Genomic DNA, 27,270 nt, shown 5'->3' on the forward strand with positions numbered 1-27,270 from the left:
GGAAGTATCAACATCTGGAAAGAATATAAGCACAAAGTTGCTCCAGGTCTCCTTATAGTGGAAAAGTATCAAGATGTTGGAGTCTGTCAGACTTTTCTTTAAATAAAACTGTGGAACAAACCTTGAAGTATGTCCCATAATAGACAATAGACAATAGGTGCAGGAGTAGGCCATTTGGCCCATCGAGCCAGCACTGCCATTCAATATGAACACGGATGATCATCCACAATCAGTACCCCATCCCTGCCTTCTCCCGATATCCCCTGACTCCACTAACTTTAATAGCCTTATCTAGCTCTCTCTTGAAAGTATCCAGAGAACCAGCTTCCGCCCTCTGAGGCAGAGAATTCCACAGACTCACAACTCTCTATGTGAAAAAGTGTTTCCTCATCTCCGTTCTAATTGGTTTATTGCTTATTCTTAATCTGTGGCTCCTGGTTCTGGGCACCCCCAACATCGGAAACATGTTTCCTGCCTCTAACATGTCCAAACACTTAATAATCTTATGTGTTTCAATAAGAATACCTCTCATCCTTCTAAATTCCAGAGTATACAAGCACAGCCGCTCCATTCTCTCAGCATATGACAGTCCCGTCATCCCGAGTATTAACCTTGTGAACCTACGCTGCACTCCCTCAATAGCAAGAATGTCCTTCCTCAAATTTGGAGACCAAAACTTCACACAATACCCCAGGTGTGGTCTCACTAGGGCCCTGTACAACTGCAGAAGGACCTCTTTGCTCCTTTACTCAACTCCTCTTGTTATGAAGACAAACATGCCATTCGCTTTCTTCACTGCCTGCTGTACCTGCATGCATACTTTCATTGTCTGATGAACAAGGACCCCCAGATCCCGTTGTACTTCCCCTTTTCCCAACTTGACACCATTTAGATAATAATCTGCCTTCCTGCTTTTGCTACCAAAATGGATAACCTAACATTTATCCACATTAAACTGCATCTGCCATGCATCTGCCCACTCACCCAACCTGTCCAGGTCACCCTGCATTCTCATAGCATCCTCCTCACAGTGCACACTGCCACCCAGCTTTTTTGTCACCTGCAAATTTGCTAATGTTACTTTGAATCCCTTCATCAAAATCATTATGTATATTGTAAATAGCTGTGGTCCCAGCACTGAGCTTTGCGGTACCCTACTTGTCACTGCCTGCCATTCTGAAAGGGACCCGTTAATCCCTACTCTTTGTTTCCTGCCTACCAACCAATTTTCTATCCATGTCAGCACTCTAACCCCAATACCATGTGCCCTAATTTTGCCCACTAATCTCCTATATGGGACCTTATCAAATGCTTTCTGAAAGTCCAGGTATACTACATCCACAGGCTGGCTCTCCCTTGTCCATTTTCCTAGTTACATCCTCAAAACATTCCAGAAATTGAGTCAAGCATGATTTCCCATTCGCAAATCCATGCCGACTCTGACCGATACTGTTACTGCTATCCAAATGTGCTGCTATTTCATCTTTTATGATTGACCAGCATCTTCCCCACCACCGACGTCAGGCTAACTGGTCTATAATTCCCTGTTTTCTCTCTCCCGCCTTTCTTAAAAAGTAGGATAACATTAGCTACCCTCCAATCCACAGGAACTGATCCTGAATCTACAGAATATTGGAAAATGATCACCAATGCATCCACGATTTCTAGAGCCACTTCCTTAAGTACCCTAGGATGCAGACCATCAGGCCCTAGGGATTTATCAGGCTTCAGTCCCATCAGTCTACCCAACACCATTTCCTGCCTAATGTGGATTTCCTTCAGTTCCTCCGTCACCCCAGATCCTCTGGTCACTAGTCCATCAGGAAGATTGTTTGTGTCCTCCTTAGTGAAGATGGATCCAAAGTACCTGTTCAACTCATCTGCCATTTCCTTCTTCCTCATAATAAATTCTCCTTTTTCAGTCTTCAAGAGTCCAACTTTAGTCTTTACAATCCTTTACAACAGAATGGTGAATTGAGACTAAAGAAGCCATGGAGATATGGTGGTGATGGACGGTGAAGGGGAAAGTTGGCTTCTGTGAACAGTTTACAAACCTACCTTCCGCGCCCTAGGAGTATGCCCTAAAGTTCCGTGGCCGGCTCAGAAAGCAGGACACGACGACCTCGGTGCACGGAAGCGGAGGGGCTCCTGCTAGAGGCGATGGATGGAGCATTTGCAGTGACCGTGGGTGGTGTTGTTGGCAGAGGTGCGCAGCCGGGTGAGCAAGCTGATCAAGCGCAGCCTGCGGCGGCTGTACGGAGCGGCAGTGGAAGGAGAAGGCGGCATCGAACTGGGCCAGGCTGACCCCTACTCCATCCATCCAGTGCCGCTAGGACACTGGGCTTTAAAGTGAGAAAATCCTTGGGCCATGATCAGACTTTTCAGAGACTTGGAAGTTGCAAGATGCGCTGGAACGTTGCTACTCTCTACATGCTGTTCCTGAAGAGGATCTATTGTACTCGTGTATTGGCTGATTTGACTGGATAGCATGCAGGACAAGGTTTTTGTGTATCTTTTACATGTATCAATAAATAAACTAAACTAAAGTGACTCATGGGTTGAATAATGAGTCACCAATTAGACACTGTTTTGTTTTTTAAAGTGCCTCCTTTACATAAGGCCGTCCAACATTGCAAACACTCTTGTGTTCAAAAGGTTTTTGTGTATCATCAGTCTGAAGAAGGGTTTCGGCCCGAAACGTCGCCTATTTCCTTCGCTCCATAGATGCTGCTGCACCCGCTGAGTTTCCCCAGCAATTTTGTGTACCTGTAGGAATCAATGTCCGTGTGGGAGTCAAGGGTGGCCTGGGCTGCAAACGCCTTCCAGTCAGTGTTTCCAAAACACTGCTGAAGTGTGGAGTCCGCTTCCTCTGACCAGACTTTAACTGTCCTCACAGTTGGTTTAACCCGTCTGATGAGTGGGGAGTACTTAGGGAGCAGGAACAATGAGAGGTGATCAGACTGACCAAGTCAAGTCAAGTGAGTTTATTGTCCCAGATAGGACAATGAAATTATTGTTTGCTGCAGCACGACAGAGTATTGTAAGCATAAATACAGATCAGTTCAGTGTGTCTATATAGCATAGACCATATATATATATATATATATATATATATATACACATAAATAAACAAATGAAGTGCAATAGGCTGTTATAGTTCAGTTTGTTTGATGGCGAGTTTAATAGCCTGATGGCTGTGGGGAAGTAGCTGTTCCTGAACCTGGATGTACCAGATTTCAGGCTCCTGTACCTTCTACCTGATGGCAGCGGAGAGAAGGTACATCAGTGTTCTCCCTATCAAAGCGTGCGTAAAACGCATTGAGTTCGTCAGGGAGTGATGCTTCGCTGACAATTGAGCTGCCACCTGATTTTGCTGTATCCTTGCTGGATATGGATCTTTTTAATAAAGTCAGCTTTTCCTGCCCATCCCTATTTGCCCTTGAGAATGTGGGGGTGAGCAGCTTTGTTGAACTATTTGAGCAGTCTTTTTGATGAAGGTGCTCGCACAGTGATGTTGGGACAGAGTTGGTGAAATGCATCCAAGTTTCTACCTCCATCTCTTCAGGCACTACTGACGTGGCAATTACCCTCAGAAGAAGGGTCTCGACCCGAAAAGTCGCCTATTCCTTCGCTCCATAGATGCTGCCTCACCCGCTCAGCTTCTCCAGCATTTTTGTCTACCCCCACTACACAATCACTTTGGGTACATCGCAAAGCAGAAGCATCATTAGGAAAATACGTATGGGGCATGAAATGTTGTACCACCAACCAAGATCGAAGCACAGTAGCAACGTTTATTAATCTACCTGTTGCACTGGAGTAACTCCGCAACTGGAGGTCCTCACACAGCACCTTGCAACCCACCTCCTCTGCCACCTAGAAGGTCAGTGACAGCAAAAGCACAGGGAACACCACCACCTGGAAGTTGTCCTCCTGGCCACACACCAAGTTGTGACTTGGAAATACATCACCGTTCCTTCACCGTCTCTCGGTCAAATTTCGGAACTCACACTCTAACTGCGGATACCCACACCTCAATGACTGTGGCGGTTCAAAAAGGCGGCTCACCTCCACCTTTCCAAGGGCAACTAGTGAGGGGCATTTAAATGCAGGCTCAGTCTGCAGAGTCCACATCCCACATAATAGATAGGAAAATGCCTCGTGCAAATCCAGTGATCATCTTCACTCTAGATTGTCTTTCATTTAATATCCGTTAATTGTACTTAATTTATCCAATAGGGCTTCAGGGTCTGCATACTAATATAGAGGGTTCTTGTAAAGTTTCATTTCATTGTAACCTGCACAATCACCATATTTGTAGTTATAGAGTCATTATAACTCTTACGGAGTCATACGGCATGGAAACAGATCCTTTAGCTCAACTTGTCCCACCTACACTGTTCCTGCCTGCATTTGGTCCATATCCCTCTAAACCATTCCTATCCATGCAACTGTCCAAGTGCCTTTTAAATATTGTTATAGTACCTGCCTGTGGCAGCATGTTACATGTACCCACCACCCTCTCTGTGAAAAAGCTGCTCTCAGATTCCTATTAAATCTCTCCACTCTCACCTTAAGCCTGTGCCCTCTGGTTCTTGATTCCTCTTCCCGACTGTGCACTCACCTTATCTATTCGCCTCATAATTTTATAAACTTCTATAAGATCACCCTTCAGCCTTCTGCATCCCTAGGAATAAAGTCCTAGCTTGCTCAACCTCTTTAGTTCTTGCTTTAATTTCACCAAGTTCTGTTGTTTCTTTTGGGACTTGTTCTGAAGTACGTTAGTGAGCAGAAAGGAAAACCACAAATGGAAGAACACAGCAGGCCCTTTAACATCTGAAACACGTTACTAATTCACTGGGACAGCCTCACTAACTGGCCGACAACCACAAATCAACGGACCACTGCTTCAGCTGAATGTTCACACGAGTTCTATTTATTGCAGGAATATTAGAGCGGGCTTTCAATATACTGTAGGTATTTGGAACTCAACAAACATTTCAGGGCAATTCTAGCAAGTGTAAGACAGGACAAATCACCCTCTACACCGTCCAGGGACAGCATAATTATAGTCCCTCTGTGCATCCTGTCACACAATCTCCCAATAGATACAGTACAGATTAGACAACCATAAACTGTCACGCAGTTCCAAAATGGAGTCAGCAGGGGTTAGACACAGCATTACACTCCCTCTGCACCATGCTGTCACACAATCCTGGGGCAGATACACAGACGTTAGACATTCTTCCCCTCTATTATCAGGCTTCTGAATGATTCTTCCATAAGATGGGGTACTGTCCAATTCACCTCTACTTCATTGCGAACATTTTACTTTGTCTATGGAACTGATACGCTGCAGTGATGAGAATTATATTCTGTATAGCCTAATATGTAAATGTCTCTGTTTCTTCCCCTTTGCTCTACCGATTGTACTTGAGTTTAATTTGATTGTATTTATTTATAGTATTATTTGATCTGATTGAATAGCATGCAAAATAAAGATTTTGCATGCATAAAAGGGTCCCATGCAAAAATCATTAATTTCATTGACTTCACCACTAGCTTCAAGATTCAAGAGAGTTTATTGTCATGTGTTCAGAGAGGACAATGAAATTCTTGCTTTGCTTTAGCACAACAGAATATCGTAGGCATAAATAAATACAGAACAGATCAGTGTATCCATATACCATTGAATATCTATATACACACATAAATAAGCATATAAAGTGCAATAGGCTATTAAAGTTCAGATTTTTGTTTGCGTTGAGTTTACGTCTGATGGCTGTGGGGAAGCAGCTGTTCCTGAACCTGGATGTTGCAGATTTCAGGCTCCTGTATCTTCTACCTGAAGGCAGCGGAGAGATGAGTGTGTGACCAGGATGGTGTGGGTCCTTGATGATGCTGCAAGCCTTTTTGAGGCAGCGACTGTGGTAGATCCCCTCGATGGTAGGAAGGTCAGAGCCAATGATGGACTGGGCAGTGTTTACAACTTTTTGCAGTCTTTTTCGCTCCTGGGTGCATAAGTTGCCAAACCAAGCCACGTTGCAACCGGTCAGCATGCTCTCTGCTGTGCACCTTTAGAAGTTCGAGAGTCCTCCTCGACATACCGAATCTCCGTAATCTTCTCAGGAGGTAGAGTCGCTGATGTGCTTTCTTCAATTGCATCCGTGTTCTGGGACCAGGAGAAATCTTCGGAGATATGCATGCCCAGGAATTTGAAGCTCTTGACCCTTTCCACCATCGACCCGTTGATATAAATGGGACTGTGGATCCCCATCCTACCCCTTTCAAAGTCTGCAATCAGTTCCTTGGTTTTTCTGGTGTTGAGAGCCAGGTTATTGTGCTGGCACCATTTGGTCAGTCGGTCGGTCTCCATTCTATACTCTGACTCATCTCCATCAGTGATATGTCCCACAACAGTGGTGTCGACGGCGTACTTGATAATGGAGTTTGCACTATGACCGGCTACGCAGTCGTTAGTATAGAGTGAGTACAGCAGGGGCTGAGTACGCAGCCTTGAGGAGCTCCCGTGCTGATTGTTATCGAGGCTTACACATTTCCACCGATACAAACAGACTGTGGTCTGTGAATGAGGAAGTCGAGGATCCAATTACAGAGGGATGCGCAGAGACCCTGTTCTGAGAGCTTGGTAACCAGCTTGGAGGGGATGACTGTATTAAATGCCGAGCTGTAGTCAATGAATAACAGCCTGACATATGAGTTTTTGTTGTCCAAGTGGTCCAGAGCGGAGTGGAGACCCAGCGAGATCGCATCCACCATTGATCTGTTGTGGCAGTAAGCGAACTGCAGTGGGTCCAGGTTTTTGTCGAGGTACGAGTTGATTTGCGCCATGATCAGCCTCTCAAAGCACTTCATCACCACAGACGTTAGTGCCACTGGTCGAGTCATTGAGTCACGTCACCTTGCTCTTCTTGGGCACCGGTATTATTGATGCCCTTTTAAAGCAGGTGGGAACCTCAGACCTCAGAAGTGAGAGGTTGAAAATGTCCGTAAAAACTCCAGCCAGTTGGTCCGCACAGGTATTCAGAACACGACCAGGTATACCATTAGGTCCAGGCACTTTCCGACGGTTCACCCCTCTGAAGGATTTTCTGACGTCGACCTCTGTGACTGTGACCGAAATTCCATCATGGTGAATGGGGGCTCTTCAGACTAAAGAATGATCTCAACACTGAAACGTCGCCCATTCCTTCTCTCCAGAAATGCTGCTTGTCCCGCTGAGTTACCCCAGCATTTTGTTTACCCTGTGTCTAAATTTAGCATAAAGCAGCATCCCTATTACATCAAAACTGACCTCATAGATGAAGGTAGAAATTATTTTTAAAAATCAACAGAAATGGATATTACTTGGGCACTGTAATATCTTTCTTCAGCACACCTGTCATGCTCTTTCAGTAAATGGAGGGTGATGATGCCCTCTGCTGCTCACCTTCAGAACTGAACCTTCAGAGCCACACAACTGAAGGATGCTTAAAAAACAATTTAAACTGCAAGGCCTCACCAAGACCTTCTCAGGGGAGATGGAGGTGAGCATTAACTGCTGGTTACCCTGTGCCATCCAGAGTAGGGAATCAAGGACCAGGGGACATAGGATCAAGGTGAAGAGGAAAAGATTTAATAGGAATCTGAGGGGTAACTTTTTCACACAAAGGGTGGAGGTTGTATGGAACAAGCTGCCAGAGGAGGTAGTTGAGGCTGGAATTATCCCAACGTTTAAGAAACAGTTAGACAGGTACATGGATAGGACGTTTTGAGGAAATGGAACAAGCGCAGGCAGGTGGGACTGCTATAGCAGGGACATGTTGGCCGGTGTGGGCAAATTGGGCTGAAGGGCTGTATCGCTCTATGCTATGACTATATAATTTCCATAGTTCTATGACTCCATGAAACATTGCAGAAAATTGTTCTGAATCCCCAGCCACAACCAATGGACATGCAAGGACCATGACCATTCCAGATCTCATGAGTACAGAGAAGATATATGAGGAGGTTGCTAGGAATCGAAGGATAGATGTTTCTTATAGAAACATACAAAATTCTTAAGGGGTTGGACAGGCTAGATGCAGGAAGATTGTTCCCGGTGTTGGGGAAGTCCAGAACAAGGGGTCACAGTTTAAGGATAAGGGGGAAATCTTTTAGGACCTAGATGAGAAAAACATTTTTCACACAGAGAGTGGTGAATCTCTGGAATTCTCTGCCACAGAAGGTAGTTGAGGCCAGTTCATTGGCTATATTTAAGAGGGAGTTAGATGTGGCCCTTATGGCTAAAGGGATCAGGGGGTATGGAGAGAAGGCAGGTACAGGATACTGAGTTGGATGATCAGCCATGATCATATTGAATGGCGGTGCAGGCTCGAAGGGCCGAATGGCACCTATTTTTCTATGTTTCTAATTGGGAGAAATTGGGGCTTTATTCCTTGGAGCGCAGGAGACTGAGGAGTGTCCTTGAGAAGCGTACAAGCCCATGTGGGGAATGGATAGGGTTAATGTACAGTCTTTTACCCAGTGGAGGGAAGTCAAGAACCAAAGGATAGTTTAAGGTGAGGGTAAGAACCTGAGGGGTAACTTTTTCACACAGAGGATGGTGGGTGTACAGTACAAGCTGCCAGAGGTAGTTGAGGCGGGCACAGTATCAACATTTAAAAGATATGACAGGAAAGGTTTAGAGGGCATCTGGGTTTGCATGGACGATTTTGACCTATTTTGTACTGTACGACTGTATGAATGTGAGGCATTACCTCCCTTACCACCAGGCTGCACCAATAGGTGTGAGTGGGATTGGCTAACACGGCCTTGTCTTGTCCAGGAGGAGAAATAGTGAGGAACACTGTATGATAGGGTAACTGCTGATAACCTGGGCCATTCTCACTACAGTTGGAAGTAGACAACAGCCATCGGTCAAACTGAAGGAACAGGCTAGTTTAAGAAGGGTCCCAAACCGGACTCGAACTCTCGACCGTCCGCGTACATCCTCACCATAGAGACAGCCTGGCCCACTCAGGCCGCTTGTCCGAGTTGGCAACCGCTGCTGTCAATCACACGCGAATACCACGCCCCACGCAAACCCTCGCGCGATCTAGAAGCCGGGCCGCACTGCTCTCTGGGAATTGTAGTGAAATTCACTGTAAATCCTGTTTTATTTTCATGCTCCGGACTACTGGTCCCGGCATGCCGTGCGGTGTGGCAGAGCCGCGCAGTCGCGGTGGCCACGGGCCGGCCGGCCGTGGCTCTGGGCGGAGGAACATGGCGACTTATGTGGAGATCATCAGGCACGAGTTCCCGGACATTGACTTAGAACTCTTCCAATACGTGACAGGTGAGGTGGCCGGGCTACTGCAGCCGTGCGTTCCCCTTCCCACAAAGCCGCGACCCAGATTGTGGAATCCCCACTGTCCCGGGGACTCCGAAAGGACACGCCGGCCGACCGGCGTCTAATTGACCCCGGGACACCGGGCGTGTCGGCACCGAGCCACGCGTCTGGGTGGGTTGTTGGCACCAAACCCCATACGCAGCGGTTCTCAGTGATTCCAGCCGTGTTACAACATGTACAGCACCGGGACAGGCCCTTCGGCCCACAATGTCTATGCTCAACGTCATGCCAAATTAACCTAATCTCATCTCCCAGCAAATAATACACACTCCTCCAACGCCACACTCACATTTGCCTCCACCACCACTTACAATATGTTCCAGGCATTCAAATCTTTACAAACGAAATAGGCTCCGCACATCTTTAAACTGTGGCCTTTTTAGCTTTACGTTTCAACCTCTAGTCTTTGACATTTCCACCCTGATGTAACGATATATGATTTAAATCTTTTTATTTGAATTTTACAGCAATTTGCATACATACAATGATAACAGACAGTGACAGTCAAGGCATAATTGTGCAACAGTATGTAAGCGACTCTCAAAGCCCTTACCCACCTTCAACCCACCCGAATCAGGTCGGAACCAAACGGGGACAAACAACACTCACATACAAACACATCCACACAAATATGGTAAGATAAACGAAACAAAAAGTACTAGAAAAAAAGGGGTCACTAATAACAGTAAATAAGTAAGTAATTAAATAAATACGTGTGGGGAGGGGGGGGGGGGGTTAAGGGGAGAGCAGCTGCAGTAGAGCAGATCAATGGTGGAGAGCACTCAGTCCTCTTCTGAGTCCGGGGACAAGTTGAGAGAGTTAACAAGTTCCAAGAAAGGGTTCCATGTATCTAGGAATGTCTTGGTAGAGCCTTTGAGAGAGAAGTTTTTCAAGCTTTAAATTGTAAAGCATCTCCTTAATCCAGCGGGCGTGTGGCGGGGGACAGGTGAGCCTCCAGTTAAGCAAGATCAGTCTCTGGGTTAACAAGGTTGTAAAAGCTAGAACCCGTTTCACCGCAACAGAAAGGTTGGTGTTGGGAGGGGTACCGAAAATGGCTGACATTGGGTTTGGAGGAATAGTCTGGCCGTAGGCTCTGCTTATCAAGTCGAAAGCACTCCTCCAAAAGGCTGCTAGCGTAGGGCAAGACCAAAACATATGGCTATGGTTGGCAGGAGATTGATACATCTGTTGCAGGTGTCCCTAACAGTGGGGTAAATTCTAGATAATCTTGCATTTATGTAGTGGACTTTGTGAAGGACTTTGCATTGGATTAGGCCATGACGGGCACATATGGAGGAAGAATGGATCAAATCCAAGGCAGAGTCCCATTGCTGGTCTGTTAGTTTCGTATTCAGCTCACCCTCCCACGCAGCTTTTAATGAGGTATGAGGTTTCAATATAACCGACCCTAACAAGTTATACAAAACAGAGATGCATTTCTTCCGGTTGGGATCTAGAGCCAAGATGGTATCGGTCAGGGTTTCAGGGGGGCGATTTGGGAAATGGGGGAATGTCTTCTTCACAAAATCCCTAATCTGGAAAAAATGAAAAAGGTGGGAGTTTGGGAGGCTATAGTTGGACGAGAGCTCCGCAAAAGACGAAAAGATGCCATCCTTGTATAGGTTTTTGATACTACTGATACCGTTGCTATGCCAGGTTTTGAATGCGTGGTCTGTACTTGAAGGTTTAAAGGTGTGGTTTTTAAGCAGTGGGGTCAAGATGGAAGGGCCTTGTAAACCGAAGTTTTTCCTGAGTTGACTCCATATCTTGAGCGCGAGGGACGCTATTGGGCCTGCACCCACAGATGTTATAGGAAGGGGGAGTTGGGAGCATAGGACAGACCGCAATGGGAGATGTGAACTCGCCTTTTCCATGTGTACCCAGGTCGGTAGGTGGTCGCAATCATCATTCATCCAATACAGGAGTTTTTGCAAGTTAGCTGCCCAATAGTATCGCCTAAAGTCAGGAAGTGCCAAACCGCCGTCACTCTTAGGAGACTGCAGTATCGCCTTTCGGATTCTAGCCGGTTTGCTACCCCATAAAAATTTAGATATTGTCCTTTCTAATTTATCAAAAAAAGATTTAGTGATAAGTATAGGGACGTGCTGGAAAAGATACAGGAATTTGGGTAGGACGACCATCTTGTCCAGATTTATCCGGCCCACGAGGGATAGCGGTAAAACTGACCAGCGGTCAAAATCTCTCAGCTTTCTCAACCAGAGGCAGAAAGTTTGTGCGGAACATATCAGATAAGGGTGTTGTGATAAAGACGCCGAGGTAGCGAAACCCGTCCTCTGCCCATTTGAATGAGGTTAAAGAGCGAGGGAGCTGCTTAGCCAATGAGTTAATCGGAAATAGCTCACTCTTTTGGTAGTTAAGTTTATAACCAGAATACGCGCCAAACCGTTCTAAAATATTCGTAATCACAGGGAGAGAGCTGAATGGGTTTGAGATGTACAGGAGCAGGTCATCCGCATACAATGAGACTTTATGAGTTGTGTCGAGCCGTGTAATACCTTTAAAGCCCTTCTCTGAGCGTAACCAGACCGCCAAGGGTTCTATCGCGACAGCAAACAAAAGTGGTGATAACGGGCAACCCTGTCTGGTACCTCTCTGAAGGGGGAAGTGGGGCGACAGTGTGCCGTTTGTTTGTACTGAGGCCACCGGGGACGAGTATAATAATATAATGAATTGGCCAAGATTGACTGGCAATTAATTCTAAAAGGGTTGACGGTGGATATGCAATGGAAGACATTTAAAGACTGCATGGATGAACTACAAAAATTGTTCATCCCAGTTTGGCAAAAGAATAAATCAGGGAAGGTAGTGCATCCGTGGATAACAAGGGAAATCAGGGATAGTATCAAAGCGAAGGATGATGCGTACAAATTAGCCAGAAAAAGCAGCATACCAGAGGACTGGGAGAAATTCAGAGACCAGCAGAGGAGGACAAAGGGCTTAATTAGGAAAGGAAAAATAGATTATGAAAGAAAACTGGCAGGGAACATAAAAACTGACTGCAAAAGTTTTTATAGATATGTGAAAAGAAAGAGATTAGTTAAAACAAATGTAGGTCCCTTGCAGTCAGAAACAGGCGAGTTGATCATGGGGAACAAGGATATGGCGGACCAATTGAATAACTACTTTGGTTCCGTCTTCACTAAGGAAGACATAAATAATCTGCCGGAAATAGCAGGGGACCGCGGGTCAAAGGAGTTGGAGGAATTGAGTGAAATCCAGGTTAGCCGGGAAGTGGTGTTGGGTAAATTGAATGGATTAAAGGCCGATAAATCCCCAGGGCCAGATAGGCTGCATCCCAGAGTACTTAAGGAAGTAGCTCCAGAAATAGTGGATGCATTAGTAATAATCTTTCAAAACTCTTTAGATTCTGGAGTAGTTCCTGAGGATTGGCGGGTAGCAAACGTAACCCCACTTTTTAAGAAGGGAGGGAGAGAGAAAACGGGGAATTACAGACCAGTTAGTCTAACATCAGTGGTGGGGAAACTGCTAGAGTCAGTTATTAAAGATGGGATAGCAGCACATTTGGAAAGTGGTGAAATCATTGGACAAAGTCAGCATGGATTTACAAAAGGTAAATCATGTCTGACGAATCTTATAGAATTTTTCGAGGATGTAACTAGTAGCGTGGATAGGGGAGAACCAGTGGATGTGGATGTGGTGTATCTGGACTTCCAGAAGGCTTTCGACAAGGTCCCACATAAGAGATTAGTATACAAACTTAAAGCACACGGCATTGGGGGTTCAGTATTGATGTGGATAGAGAACTGGCTGGCAAACAGGAAGCAAAGAGTAGGAGTAAACGGGTCCTTTTCACAATGGCAGGCAGTGACTAGTGGGGTACCGCAAGGCTCAGTGCTGGGACCCCAGCTATTTACAATATATATTAATGATCTGGATGAGGGAATTGAAGGCAATATCTCCAAGTTTGCGGATGACACTAAGCTGGGGGGCAGTGTTAGCTGTGAGGAGGATGCTAGGAGACTGCAAGGTGACTTGGATAGGCTGGGTGAGTGGGCAAATGTTTGGCAGATGCAGTATAATGTGGATAAATGTGAGGTTATCCATTTTGGTGGCAAAACAGGAAAGCAGACTATTATCTAAATGGTGGCCGACTAGGAAAAGGGGAGATGCAGCGAGACCTGGGTGTCATGGTACACCAGTCATTGAAAGTAGGCATGCAGGTGCAGCAGGCAGTGAAGAAAGCGAATGGTATGTTAGCTTTCATAGCAAAAGGATTTGAGTATAGGAGCAGGGAGGTTCTACTGCAGTTGTACAGGGTCTTGGTGAGACCACACCTGGAGTATTGCGTACAGTTTTGGTCTCCAAATCTGAGGAAGGACGTTATTGCCATAGAGGGAGTGCAGAGAAGGTTCACCAGACTGATTCCTGGGATGTCAGGACTGTCTTATGAAGAAAGACTGGATAGACTTGGTTTATACTCTCTAGAATTTAGGAGATTGAGAGGGGATCTTATAGAAACTTACAAAATTCTTAAGGGGTTGGACAGGCTAGATGCAGGAAGATTGCTCCCGATGTTGGGGAAGGCCTACTCCTGCACCTAATTTCTATGTTTCTATGTTTCTATAATAGACTGACCCAAAGAATAAAACTGTTACCGAGGCCAAACCTGTCCATCGCCTCATATAGGTACCTCCACTCGACCCTGTCGAAAGCTTTTTCGGCGTCGAGGGAGACCACTATCTCCGGGGTCTCACTACTCGGTGAATGGATGATGTTAAGGAGACGCCTAGTATTGTGGGAAGACTGTCGGCCTGGTATGAACCCTGTTTGGTCTAACGAGATAATAGAGGGCATCACTCGTTGAAGACGGAGCGCAAGGGCTTTAGAGAGGATTTTGAGGTCCACATTCAGGAGTGAAATTGGTCTATAGCTACTACAAAGCAGGGGATCTTTCTCCTTTTTAAGAATTAGGGAGATAGTAGCCCACGACAAGGTGGGCGGTAGGCGACGATGTAAAAACGCCTCATTGTACATATCTCTCAGGACTGGTGCGAGGAGAGCAAAGAAAGCTTTGTAATATTCTACAGTGAAGCCGTCAGGGCCGGGTGACTTTCTGCTTTGCAGCGATGTGATGGCTGCTTGGACCTCAGCAACAGTTATGGGACCACCCAAGTCTCTCGTGGCTTCATCGTCAATTCGGGGAAACGTCATACTACTGAGCATGTCACCTGCAGTGGGAGGACAATCGGAAACGTATAGTTCAGCGTAAAATTTAGCAAATGCTTCATTAATTCTAAGAGGATCAGTATGAATCTCCCCTAAGCTAGATCTAATGGCTGGAATTAGCCGTGAATAATGAATGAATGAATGAATGAATGAATGAATGAATGAATGAATGAATGAATGAATGAAAACTTTATTGTCATTCAGATATACACCTAGACACAGTGCACCTTGAACGAAATTTCGTTACAAAATGAAGTCGCCTCGGTTCTGGCCTGATGGGCCAAAAGCTTCCCAGCTTTATCCCCAGATTCAAAAAAGTGTTGCCTAGATTTAAGCAGTGGTTTTATTAGTAGACGTGAGGTCAAAGTCTGTTTGTAACCTAAGGTGTTCTCTATAAAGGTTAGGGTCTGGGTCAGATGCATATTTGTCATCAATGTCCTTTATTTTTTGTAACAGGTCTGCCGTTTAGGACGTCTCGGTTCTTTTCAGGTTGGAGGCAAAAGAGTTAAGTTGGCCCCTAATATAGGCTTTTGAAGCTTCCCAGAGTATACCTCTTTCTATGTCCGGCGAGTCATTCAGCTCAAAATATAAGGTGATTTGGGAGTGCAAGAATTGCATGTAGTGAGCCTCTGCTAATAATGAGGAGTTGAACCTCCACTGTTTAAAGGGGTTAGTTCGTTTGCGAAAGTGGAGATCGAGGGAGGTTGCAGCGTGATCTGATATTACGATGCTATGATACTCGCTGGATTTGATTTTGGAGAGCAGTCTGTTATCTAAGAGAAAGAAGTCTATATGGGTATAGGTACGGTGCACGTGGGAAAAAAATGAAAATAATTTAGTCGTGGGGAATGTAAATCTCCAAGGGTCTGTGAGCCCAAGTTGTTTGGCGAAAGCATGCAGAGTCTTACCTGATTTAGTTAAAGTAGAGGCTTTGTTCGAAGATCTGTCCAGTATAGGGTCTTGAACCAGATTAAAATCTCCACCCACAATGACGTGGTGATTTTCAATATTTGGGAGAGATGTAAAAAATTTGGTTACAAATGAGCTGTCATCCCAGTTGGGACCGTAAATACTGGCCAATATGACAGGTGTGTCTTGCAGTTTGCCAGACACCTTGACAAAGCGGCCAGCAGGATCCTCCACAGTTTTCTGTGGTTCGAACATAACGTTCTTACGAATCAGGATAGCAGTACCCCTAGCCCTATCATTAAATTTCGAGTGAAATGAGTGGCTAATCCAGCCTCTCTTAAGCCGTGTTACCTCTCTGTTACGAAGGTGGGTCTCTTGAATAAAAAATATATCACCTTTGAGCTGTTGCAAGTGGGCCAAGATCCTGTCAGTCTTGGTAGGACTTCCCACCCCCCTCATGTTCCACGAGACAAATCTAAGAGTGTCGTTTGTGTTGGCCATAACAGAAGAGCGCATCGAAACCAGCTGCCGAGAGTGGGGATGTGGGGGGGAGGGGAGGGGGAGAAGGAGTGATTAAAAAAAAAAAAGATACATACACACGTATACACACAACAAACAAGTGGGACACATATCACTTAACCATCTTTCAAACCTGAGTCCCCGGACCTGAGATCCCCCATGTCCCAACTGAACCTTGAGTGCCCATTGCACCAAGGTGCGTTGTCCTCGCATCCGCATGGAGATATCCGATCTTAACTCCCAATATTTCCACCTCCCAAAGCAACAAAATCGCTCAATGTCAGTAAAGTAACATAAAATGAAATGAGTGTAGTAATAATAATAATAATAACAATGAAAATAATAATTTGAAAAATAGAAAGTAGAAGTAAAGTAAAATAAACATAAATAAATAAATAAATACAAAGTTGAAATAATTGCCATAATAGTTGCACTGTCAATGTCATTGCTAACACTAATGGTAATGGTAGTAATGATGATAATAATAATAAGACAAAGCAAATGATCAAAATGGTGATACTGAATAAGCAAGCCAACGTATAAGTGGAGCAAGAATAGCTTCCTTTGGTATTACATAGTATATCTTAAAATCGACAAGGTATAAAGAAAGAGTTAGCGTTAGAGAAGTTAGCGAGTTTCAAACTGGGCTTTTGGATTAAAGCGCAGGGCAAAAGAACATCAATTAAGTATTGTTAAACAAAAACGCTGTAGGAGCAGATTGGTATAACACAGCTTTGGCTGTAATGAGCTCTTATCAACCCCAGACAGTCCGCTAGGAAGACTAGTGTAAACAAACTAGCCGAATGCTGGCAGCGTTAGCAGCCAGCTGCTAAAAACAAGAAGGCAGAGACCAGATGACGAACCACAAAGTGGGTCCCTTAAGCCCAATTTTATAGCATGTGCAGGTGAAGAACCTTTCAAGTATGATTACACATAAACATTATAAGGAAAAGTTGGTATAAGATAGTCACGAATCGTGGTGAATTCTTACCAGCTTCATACATTTCAAGACGGGGGTCTAGTATAATCAGCAAGGCCGAGCGCTAGCAATGGCTAGTTGCTAAGAGCAGTCAAGCGAAAGTTAGTCCATAGTGTAACCGTAGATTAACCGGACCCCTGTGCCACTCGGATATAGACGTACCGAGCGAAGTCAGTCGTCTGTGGGTCCCGGTCTGCGTCGACGGTAAGATGAGATGAAATCCTGAGCGTCCTCAGGAGATGTTAGTCGTCGCCTCTTTCCTTCCCCGGCCATGATGAACAGCTTGGCTGGATAATGAAGGGAGGGTTTGAGACCCAGGTTGTGCAGCTCCTTCATAATGTCTCGGTACGCGGAGCGTTGTTCAACTATCTCGGGACAGTAGTCTTCGAAAATGTGGATCGGGATATCCTTGTACTTCAGCTTACCCCTCTGCCTCCGAGCCTCACGCACCACCAACTCGCGGGTCTGGTATCTATGGAAGCAGATCACAACTGCTCTGGGTTTCTCACCAGGGCTTGGCTTGGCTGTTAGCGTACGGTGGGCTCGGTCTAGCTCCGGGGCTGATTCCAGTGTGTGTTCGCCAAGAGTCTCGAGCAGGAGTTGAGAGAAAAAAGCTGTTGTTTGGGAGCCTTCGATGTTCTCGGGGAGACCGACTATCCTTATGTTATTTCGGCGACTCCTGCCTTCCAGGCCGATAAGCTTAGACTTTAGCTTGGCGTTCTCTTCGGTCACCGTAGTTAGCATTGTCGCTATAGCTCGTATGTCTTGGCTGGTGGTATCGGCAAAAGACTCTAATGACGAAAGACGGTGTTGGTGATCTAAAATTGTGGTCTGGATATTGTCCAGCTTCGTTTCCAGTTTGGTGAACGCTGCGTTGAATTCTGCCAGTAGCGATACCTTGTGCTCTGTTAACATGGCTGCTAGCGTGGCCATGGGTCGGGTCTTCCGTCTTTTGCTCCTCTTTCTTTCCTCTGCCTGGCATCTTTGCGGCGTGGAAAGGTGCTGTCAATGGTGTTTCAATATTTATGGGTAATTATAAAACTTAGGCTGAGCTATAATAAAAGTTGGAGGTGAACAGGTCGGGAGCGTGGAAAAGCGCGACTACTCCAACATGTCGCCCCCAGCGGATCCGATGTAACGATATATGAGCTTGTTTCAAAGACTTGAATCAATAATGAAAGAAGAAACTCCAAGCAATATCAAATGAACTCTCCCACCAGAGAATTCAGTCTTACTAATTTTATCATGTTTTTGGGGGAGGTGAACAAAAGTGATCACGGAGGGTAGGCTGTGAATGTTATCTGCATGGATTTCTGTATGATGTGATGGCAGAAAGGGTGGTGGCATCTAAGAGGCTTTTAGACAGGCACGTGGCTATGTCCCCCTGTTTCCCTCAAGGGCGAGGATGTGCAGTTTACCAGGGAGTAAAGTACCTTGGAGTTTACCTGGACAGTAAAGTGGACTGCTACAGGAAAGCTGAGGCGCTATATAAGAAGGGACAGAGCCATCTGTACATTCTGAGGAGGTTCCGCTCATTCAACCTCTGCAGTAAGATGCTGCCGATGTTCTATCAATCGGAAGTGGCCATTGCCATCTTCTTTGCTGTTGTGTGCTGGGGTAGCAGGGCGAAGGCCACGAATGGCAACATAATTACCAAGCTCATCGGGAAGGCTGGTTCCATCCAAGGGGTGGGGTTGGATTCACTGGAGATAGTCTTGGAGGGCTTCAAGCTGCAGCTTACCCCCTCCAGGACATACTGGTGAAACTGAGGAGCACCTTCAGCAACAGACTGGTTCCACCAAAATGCAGCACAGAATGCAACAGGAGATCCCTTTTCCCTGTGGCTATCAAACTGTACAACTAATCCCCCTTCCGTCATGGGGTTGACTTGCTTCCCTTCACCCCCCACTCCCCCCTCCTTAATCTTTGCACATCCTCAATCCTGCACTTTCCACATCACTTTAATTTCATGTTTCAAGTATCTTGTTATCTTTTATGACTGCTGGCAGACCAATTCCCTGCTGGGATAAATAAAGTTCTATCGTATTGTATCGTATATCCAGGGATCGGGGTGGTGCGGATCACAGGTAGGTAGAGGAGATTGGTCTAGCCGGGTGTCACGTTCGGCACAGATATCGCGGCCGAATGACCTGTTCCAGTATTGTACTCTTTTATGTTCTATGTTCGGTGCAAAGCAATACCATTAACCACAGGATATCACCAAGTAGTGATATGCTGCGCCCTCCACCGCCAGTCAGATGGCTAGTTTTGCTGCTGCATTGCATTTTTGGCCAGTCAGCGCTGACAGTGGTGTGTGCTGGTTATTGGAGAAACAGGACATTGCAGTGCTGGGAGCATCTGGGGAGGGAATGGACAGACGATGTTTTGGGTCGGCACTCTTTTTCAGACTCATGGAGAAGGGGAAAGAAAGCTGGAAAACCTACTCCATCAGTCAGAAGAAGGGTTCTGACAAAACATTGTCCATTTCCCTTTGCAGGTACTGCTTGATCTGCGTAGTTCCTCCAGCACTTTATTGTTTGCATTTTTAATTTGTAATCCGATTTATTCTCAAGTTGCAGGATCTTACTACACACATTATTTTCACTACAGTGAAACATGTCAAAAAAGTTTTCAAATTCTTGAGATCCTCAACTGTCCTTCATTAATTCTTAAGGGTCACAGAATCATCTGACCACGACCTATCTTACTGGAACTATCTTCATTCCCAACGTAACATCTTAATGACTTCTGAAGTTCAGTTAACTTCCATGGGTCTATTGCACCATGGTGTTAGTCGTTCAGCAGTGTTTTTGAATATAGTTTGTGTGAAGTTTGAATTATGACGTAAGAAGGTAAGCGTACCAAATGCTTCACTGGTACTTTGTCCAGGGTATGAAAACTACAGTGACCACAATCCAGAAAGTGATTAATGTTCTGAAAAATAATGCTAATATGTATGCAGTCGAACTTCAACATTCACTGTCCTGTCATAATAAAGGGCCTGTCCCACTTATGCGACGTTTTCGGCGTCTACCGGCACCCATCATAGGTCGTTGCTGGTCGCCGATATTTTCAACATGTTGAAAATTCAGTGGCGACCAGAAAGACGCTACGACTCTCTGGGCGACTGACATGTCGTGGGGTGAAGCATGTATGGTTGTGAGTAGTCGCCCAAAGAGTCGTACCTTGTTCTGGTTTCATGTTGAAATTTTTCGGCGACCTGTAACAACCTATGATGGGTGCTGGCAATCGCCGAAAAAGTCGCGTAAGTGGGACAGGCCCTTAAGGTGTTGAAAACAGGTTTCAAGTTCCCCAAAAGTCATAAAAGAAGGTATTATTGAACTTACACAAAAATGCTGGAGAAACTCAGCGGGCTGGGTTTCCGCTGAGTTTCTCCAGCATTTTTGTGTACCTTCGATTTTCCAGCATCTGCAGTTCCTTCTTGAACATGTATTATTGAACTTGCTGTGCATGGTATTACTGCCGTGCTTGTAATTATTATTTGGAGAAAAGTTTTATTTTTCTCAGTAAATCAGTTCTATCACTTCACTAACTTATGTGCACCATATACTCCTAAAGACAAATTTAATGCACCCACTGTTATTGCAATTTAGATTTTTTTTTGCACTTCTTCAGAAAAAGGGTCTCGACCCAAAACGTCACCTATTCCTTTTCTCCAGAGATGCTGCCTGACCCACTGATACTCCAGCCTTTTGTGTCTGTCTTCGGTTTATACCAGTTTCTCCCTACACATATATACGATACATACATACAATCAAGTCAAACTCGAGTATAATAGATAGAGCAAAGAGGAAGATGCAGGATGTAGTTCTCAGCCTTGTAGTGCATCAGTTCTAGAGACCTAGAAATAGGAAAGCTCCTCGGAAAGTGTTTATGCCAGGATGACAAGTAAGCTATTTATAAATGACCCCTTCATATGTTTGTCAGAGCTTGACATTTTTCCAATCGCTATGAGGTTTCCTTTAAGATTGTTTTTAAGGTCAACCAACTATTTGTGACTTTAGGTGTTGGTGAAAGGTACTTCAAACATTTCATGTTAACCCACCTATCTCAGCTTCTATGGCATTTCCATTTTCTAGAATTCAAGGCATCACAAAAATAAAATGCAATAGAGACATGGAAACTGAGAAACAGCCAAGGAAGACTACTCAATTTATATTATTTGACATTTATCTTCACTCTAACAAATCCCCTGCTTGCTTCTGTTGAACCCATAATTCACTGGTATTTCCTTCCGATGCTGAAATTACACCTCATCCCATTAAGTGGAAGAAACATCTCTTTGTGCCATTTCGTCTGTCTGATATCTCATTTGTTGGTCCAGTACTGCGCATGCGCGGTTTAAGATTTTTTTTTTAAAAAGCCGACTGGCTGCCTACCCTTTGTAATTACTCACGGCACGTGCCTGGTCTGAAGGATCTGTTTCCGTGCTGTACAACCGTGACTTTAAATTTGAATTTTCACTACTTTCATGCAGAATTTTTAGGATATACATTTTTTCAAAGCTGAGCCCATGTCCTAGATTGTTTAAGCTCAGTTTCAGAGTATGCCGAATATATCCAGACCTGCAATGGAAACCTCCTTCCATTCCACCATGCGTCGGCACCAGCAGGCCCTCATGCTGATTACCTCCTAGCTCCGGGCCTCACTCATCTGCAATGGAAATCCCCCATTTATTGGCTAAACTATGTCCAACTATTTTTCATGACTCAATGGAATAGTTGAATGCTAGTGATCCACTGACTGCTCGGCTATCTTTGACACTGAGGTACATTGAGCATATTTATACTGGCACTGGAGCAAGAAAAGAGTGGAAACGTGTTCCCACAGTTTGCTGTGATGAGTAATTGTTAGTTTAGCAACTAGTGCAAATAATATACAGATTGTATTGATGAAAAAATGTGATGCAGCAGTCACGTTCAAATCAGAGCATTTGCGATTAATTGTCAGGAGATAGTTGTATGAAGGGACTGTAGATCATGCTGTAATTCAAAGCTGATGAAGGATACACCATGAAACCACTACACTCCTTCAGAGCCTTCCCATTTGATTCTGTTCTAATCAGCATAATTTTGGAAATATATGTTCCTGTTCTGCCAGGACTGACTGTACCCTGTTAACAAGTCACTTGCTGTGGCAAATGATGCTTTCACAAAGCCAGTTCCTCCAGCTATTGGGAAGATTTTTTGCTGCCATCCAAGGACGGCTTTGAAGTTTTATTAAGCTGCAGCACGTATCCAAACATCTTTAAAAAATTGCCCAGTGGACTGTTCTTAAATAACTGTCACGCAGTTATTTTTGTAGATTTATTAGCCTTAAACCATTTCTGCTCGCATATCTGTTTTATGTTATCAGGTTTTCTATAGTGATGGACCTGTACCCAACAGTTCTGTGACCCACTCTGAGAAAGTGACAGCACTGTCGCCACCAGCATTGTTTTGATGTTACACAGTGACGGAGCTGAATTATAACAGTACAATTCTTAAGCCACTAGCTCAGTATGGTCTGTAAAGGGCACAGTGAAAGTTTAGCAGAGTGGTATCTGTGTGGAGCTCAGTTCAGTTTAGTTTATTGTCACATGTACCGAAGTACAGTGAAAAGCTTTTTATTGCTATGAGTATGTTTTTCATTTTGTTAACAGTGAGTACATTTTTCATATATCTAACATTACACTACTGAAATCCAATTATTAATGCCCAAAATTATGACAACCTGAACAAATTCAAAGGGGAAGGTTCTAAACCAGTGTAGTGGTTTTGTGATGTATTTTGTGCCAGTATATTCTGGCTTGTTTTATAAGGTAATATCTGCTGTCTTTCTATTGGCATTTACTTTGCTTATATCATTGAACCTCGCAGTGACCATTAGGTCTTGTTTCCCTCAGGTGTGCTGGACAGCAGTGCCGCTGATTTTGAATCTGTTGATGAGATTTTTGAAGCAATTGGCGATGTTCTTCAGGAAGTGTCAGTCTCAAAAAACGAAGATGACGTCCGCGAGATCTGTGAAAAAATGTTTAATACGCTTAAACTGTGAGTAAATGTTTTTATTCTGACATTTGGTTTTGTCCGATGTTTTGTTTACTAAGTTGTGAGTTATTAATGATTGGAAATTAAACTCTACCAAGATATTATAATTAGATATCTGCGTCAGGAACATGAGGCCTGTATGTAGGCACAGTTCATTACTGTCTCAAGGGACAGTTCATTACTGCCCCCGCCCCCCCAAACAAACTTGTAACTGCAGTATTGAGAAATGACCAATAAACTCTTGGCTATCTCTGCAGAAAATCCAAGAAAGTCTTGTAAGGCCATTTAGTCACCACATAAAAGGAGAACCAAATTGCTACATCATGAAAGGAAATGTAAAATATTAGTTGGAGGAAGGATGAGGTGTGTGAATTTAAACAGCTGGATTTTAATTGTCCAATGGGATGTTGCTGTTGCTGGCAAAATCTGCATTTGTTGCCATTGTTAGTTACTGAATGTTTAGCCACTGAATGGTAAACTTATAGAATAGGGTCGATTTTAGTGATGAGGAAAGGCAATCTTGTGAGGTCCGGGAAGCTGACCTTAGGTGTACATACATAGAATTGTACAGCACAAGAACAGGCCCTTCGGCCCATAATGTCCATGCCAAACATGATGTCAAGACTCTCTCTTATCTACCTGCGCATAATCCATATCCCTCCATTCCTAGCATATCCATGTGCATATCCAAAATGCCACTATTGTATCTGCCACAACCACTATTCTTGGCAGCATGTTTCAGTCACTCAACTGTAAAAAACAGTTGCCCCAAAATGTCCTTTAAACTTTGCCCCACCTAACTTAAAACTATACCGTCAAGTATTTGACTCCACTCATCTACATGTGGAAACTGTTTCATTACATCTATTAAGCCCTATCAAAATTAAGTTTCTGAACTTCGTTTTGGTAGGGATTGGAACTTGCACCCTAAAGTCAAGCTATACATCAACATGCCTGAGGTAGCTGCATTTACGGTATATGTCCTGTTACAGTTTTACTTTACTGAAGTCCTAAAGTGCATTACTTTACACTTATGTATTAAATTCTATCTGCCACTGCTCCATTCAACTGAAAAACACTGTGACAATCCATCGTATCTAAACCACGTGATTTTATACACCTCACAGCATCCTTCCTATAGAAGAGCAAACAGAACTGTCCCCTTATAGACCTCCTAATTTCTGTCTCAAGCTCGCTCCTGCATCCCTTATCAACCTCTATGATTCACTCAAAAGTAAATGCCTAGACCTGCCATATGCTTCCTTCTTATTTCTCAAACGTTCAATTTATAGTTTATAGTAACAAAATAGAACAGTACAGCAACAGGCCCTGTGGCCCACCATGTCTGCACTCACCGTGATGACAATCTAAATTAATACGATCTGTCTGCACATGGTCCAAATCCATGTATTCCCTGCTTGTTCAAGTGTCTGCTAAATGCTTCTTAAATGGTATCATATTTGATTCTACCACCTTCCCTGGCAGCACATTCCAGGAAACCTGCCTCTCTTACCTTAAATTTATGCCTTCTTAGTAGTTGACATTTATGTCCTGGAATAAAGACTGACTATCTTCCCTATCTATGCCTGTCATATTTTTATAAACTTCCATCAGACTGCCCCTTGACCACTGATGCTCCGATTCTAACTTATCCAACCTCTCCTTGTAGCTTATATATACCAATCCAGGTAGCATCCTGGTAAACCTCTTCTGCACCCACTCCAAAGCCTCCACAACTGTCCTGAAGTGTGGTGACAAAATAACCTATGGTGTGGTGATCTCAAGAGCAAGATAAAAACTGTTGAGTGAATCCCAGCTTGATCAACAGGGAAATCATCATTGAAGATCATAAGAAAGGCTCATGGCTCCTTTGACGGGTGAATGACTAAAGGTCCTCACTATTTCTGTTATACTGTAGAACCTTTGACTAATTCATCCGTTGGTCCATATATTTGGCTTCTTTAAACATTGACACATATTTTAGCAGGTGACTCCTTTTACTTTTGATGCCACAGAAGATTAATTACATTTTTTACAACCTTCTAGCTCCAGATCGGGACTTTTAATCTACATGAAATTCTTCATAACTTACAAAATGATCATTGTGTGTTACGTCAATGCCATATTGCCTCCAACGGTGAGAGGCTAAAAGCTAGCCTAACCCTTTTGTTTCTCTTGCCAGCAATACATCCAACTCCTCAAAGTCAAACGTACTGCTGAAAGCACCAATACAGCTCTCGCAAGTAACTGGTAGCACTGGTGAGTAACACTTTCATTTCTGCAATGCTACGGAGTTTTAATTTTCTTACTTGCTAGTTGCTTATCCATTTTCTTCCCTTTTTTGAAAGAGTTTGCTAAAATGCTTGCATGTTTTGGGTGATATCTCGCACAGTTGATGTTCTTTCTGTGGCAACGAAACCAACTGAGGATTCACAGGCCATTCTGATATGGTGGCTTCAATGATCTTGACTTCATATTGCATTAATTTTGTGACGGTTGATGGACAAGGATGAGAACACAGTCCACAGCAGATGTTCGCCATTTCTATCTGAGGCTTGGAACAATTTTTGGATAATTTGCTGCTGCTTGTGAAATGATTAGCAGTGCACCTCAAACCTGGGGCCTTTCTGGACAGATTTAAAGTGCCAATTCAATACTTCATTCCACCCCCACTCTAACCTTCTTGATTTGTGTTCTCACTCTCTAACCACACATTTCATAGCTCTAGAGCATATATAGTACAGGAACAGACACTATGACATGTCTGTGTTGAACAAGTTGAACTAAACTCCTTAATCAACACCCCATCCACCTGCTTAAATATCTACTTACAGTTAAGATTCATACAGCATGGAAACAGGCCCTTCGGCCAAATCGTCCATGCTGACTAAGATGCCCCGTCTAAGTTAATCCTGCTTGCCTCACTTGGCCCATGCCTTTTAAAACTTTCCTATCCATGTATCTGTCCAAGTGTAACTTTTTCTGCAGGGTACCAAAATGTTATCCACCATTGATGCACCATTGCTACAAGGTGTAAATTCTGTGGTAAGCAATCAGATTTTAGTGGCAGTAATGGCTAAACTTGAAACCTCCACTGCTCAGATGCAAACCCCTCTATCCAGAATGTCATTTGTTGCAGTATTAGCATCCTGGAAAATATTGCCAAATGAGTGAGAGGAGTATGTTCACTATGGGTTGAACATAACTCATTATTTTAATAAATTAGTTGATTAATATACCAGGAAATTGAAATGAACATTTAAAATGGCATGTCCAAAGACAGGATACTGGCAAGAAGAGTTCCATTCGTTAAATTGCCTGTATTGTTTCAGGTATAATGTTTTTTTAATACTGGTCGCTTGAAATAGAAGGTACTCGCTGACCACAAATGTCTTAATAATTCCAGCATTCTGATGAATTTCATAAAAGCTCAATTAACAATTAGATGGGCCTGTGTTGCTTTTACAAGCATTAGCCAAGCTCCTTTATGCTGCTGACTGGAACTCTCCATTTTGACGTATTTTATGATTGCTTATAGATAATAGATATTATATTTATAATCTTGCAAAAGCCTTTAGATTCTCGAGGGTATCGAAATATTGGAAAACTGTTAATGTGATGACCTCCCAAAAGGATGGAAGGCAAAAAGAGGTTGTAAAAACAAAGGTTGTAACTTTGCAGGTCAAGCCGCATCTTTGGAGGACATGGATAGGTGACGCAGGTCAGGACCATTATTCAGCCTATCCATGTTGAGTCTGAAGAAGGGTCTTAAACTGAAAAATTGCCTATCTATGTCTTCCAGAGAAGCTGTCTGATCTCTTACGTTTAAGCTAGAGGCACAGCGAGAGGAAACAGGCCCTTCGGCCCGCCACCTACACTGACCATTGATCACCAGTTTACACTAGTTCTATGTTATCCCACTTTCTCATCTTCTCGCGACACACTAGGGGCAATTTATATTGCCAATTAACCTACAAACCCATGCGTCCTTAGGATGTGGGAAAAAACCAGAGCACCAGGAGGAAACCCATGAGGTTACAGGGAGAACGTGCAAATGCCTGCCTCTTTGTAGGGTACAGAGGAGGAGGAGCCATCTTGGTGAACGGCTGCTAGCCAGCAGCCGTCCGTTTTAATTCGTTTTTTTTATAGTTTTTAGTGAGTCCTGTTTTTCGTTTGTAGGGGATATGGACTTTTTAATGTGGGGGGTAGGTCTCAAC

The 27,270-nt window shown here is 44.0% G+C and overlaps 1 protein-coding gene across 1 annotated transcript in view; it reads left to right on the forward strand.

Moving 5' to 3' along the window:
• The first annotated feature begins 9,212 nt into the window (after positions 1–9,212).
• The window catches only part of abcf3 (ATP binding cassette subfamily F member 3), a 55,584-nt gene continuing 37,526 nt past the window's right edge, over positions 9,213–27,270 (forward strand). Inside the window, exons 1-3 of the mRNA XM_033031684.1 lie at positions 9,213–9,337; positions 22,912–23,056; positions 25,236–25,312. Coding sequence (XP_032887575.1) covers positions 9,265–9,337; positions 22,912–23,056; positions 25,236–25,312 — 295 coding nt within the window. The 5' untranslated portion in view covers positions 9,213–9,264. The remainder of the gene's footprint in view (positions 9,338–22,911; positions 23,057–25,235; positions 25,313–27,270) is intronic.

Source organism: Amblyraja radiata, chromosome 13 (genome assembly GCF_010909765.2).
Source record: "Amblyraja radiata isolate CabotCenter1 chromosome 13, sAmbRad1.1.pri, whole genome shotgun sequence".
Classification (NCBI taxonomy): Eukaryota; Metazoa; Chordata; class Chondrichthyes; order Rajiformes; family Rajidae; genus Amblyraja; species Amblyraja radiata.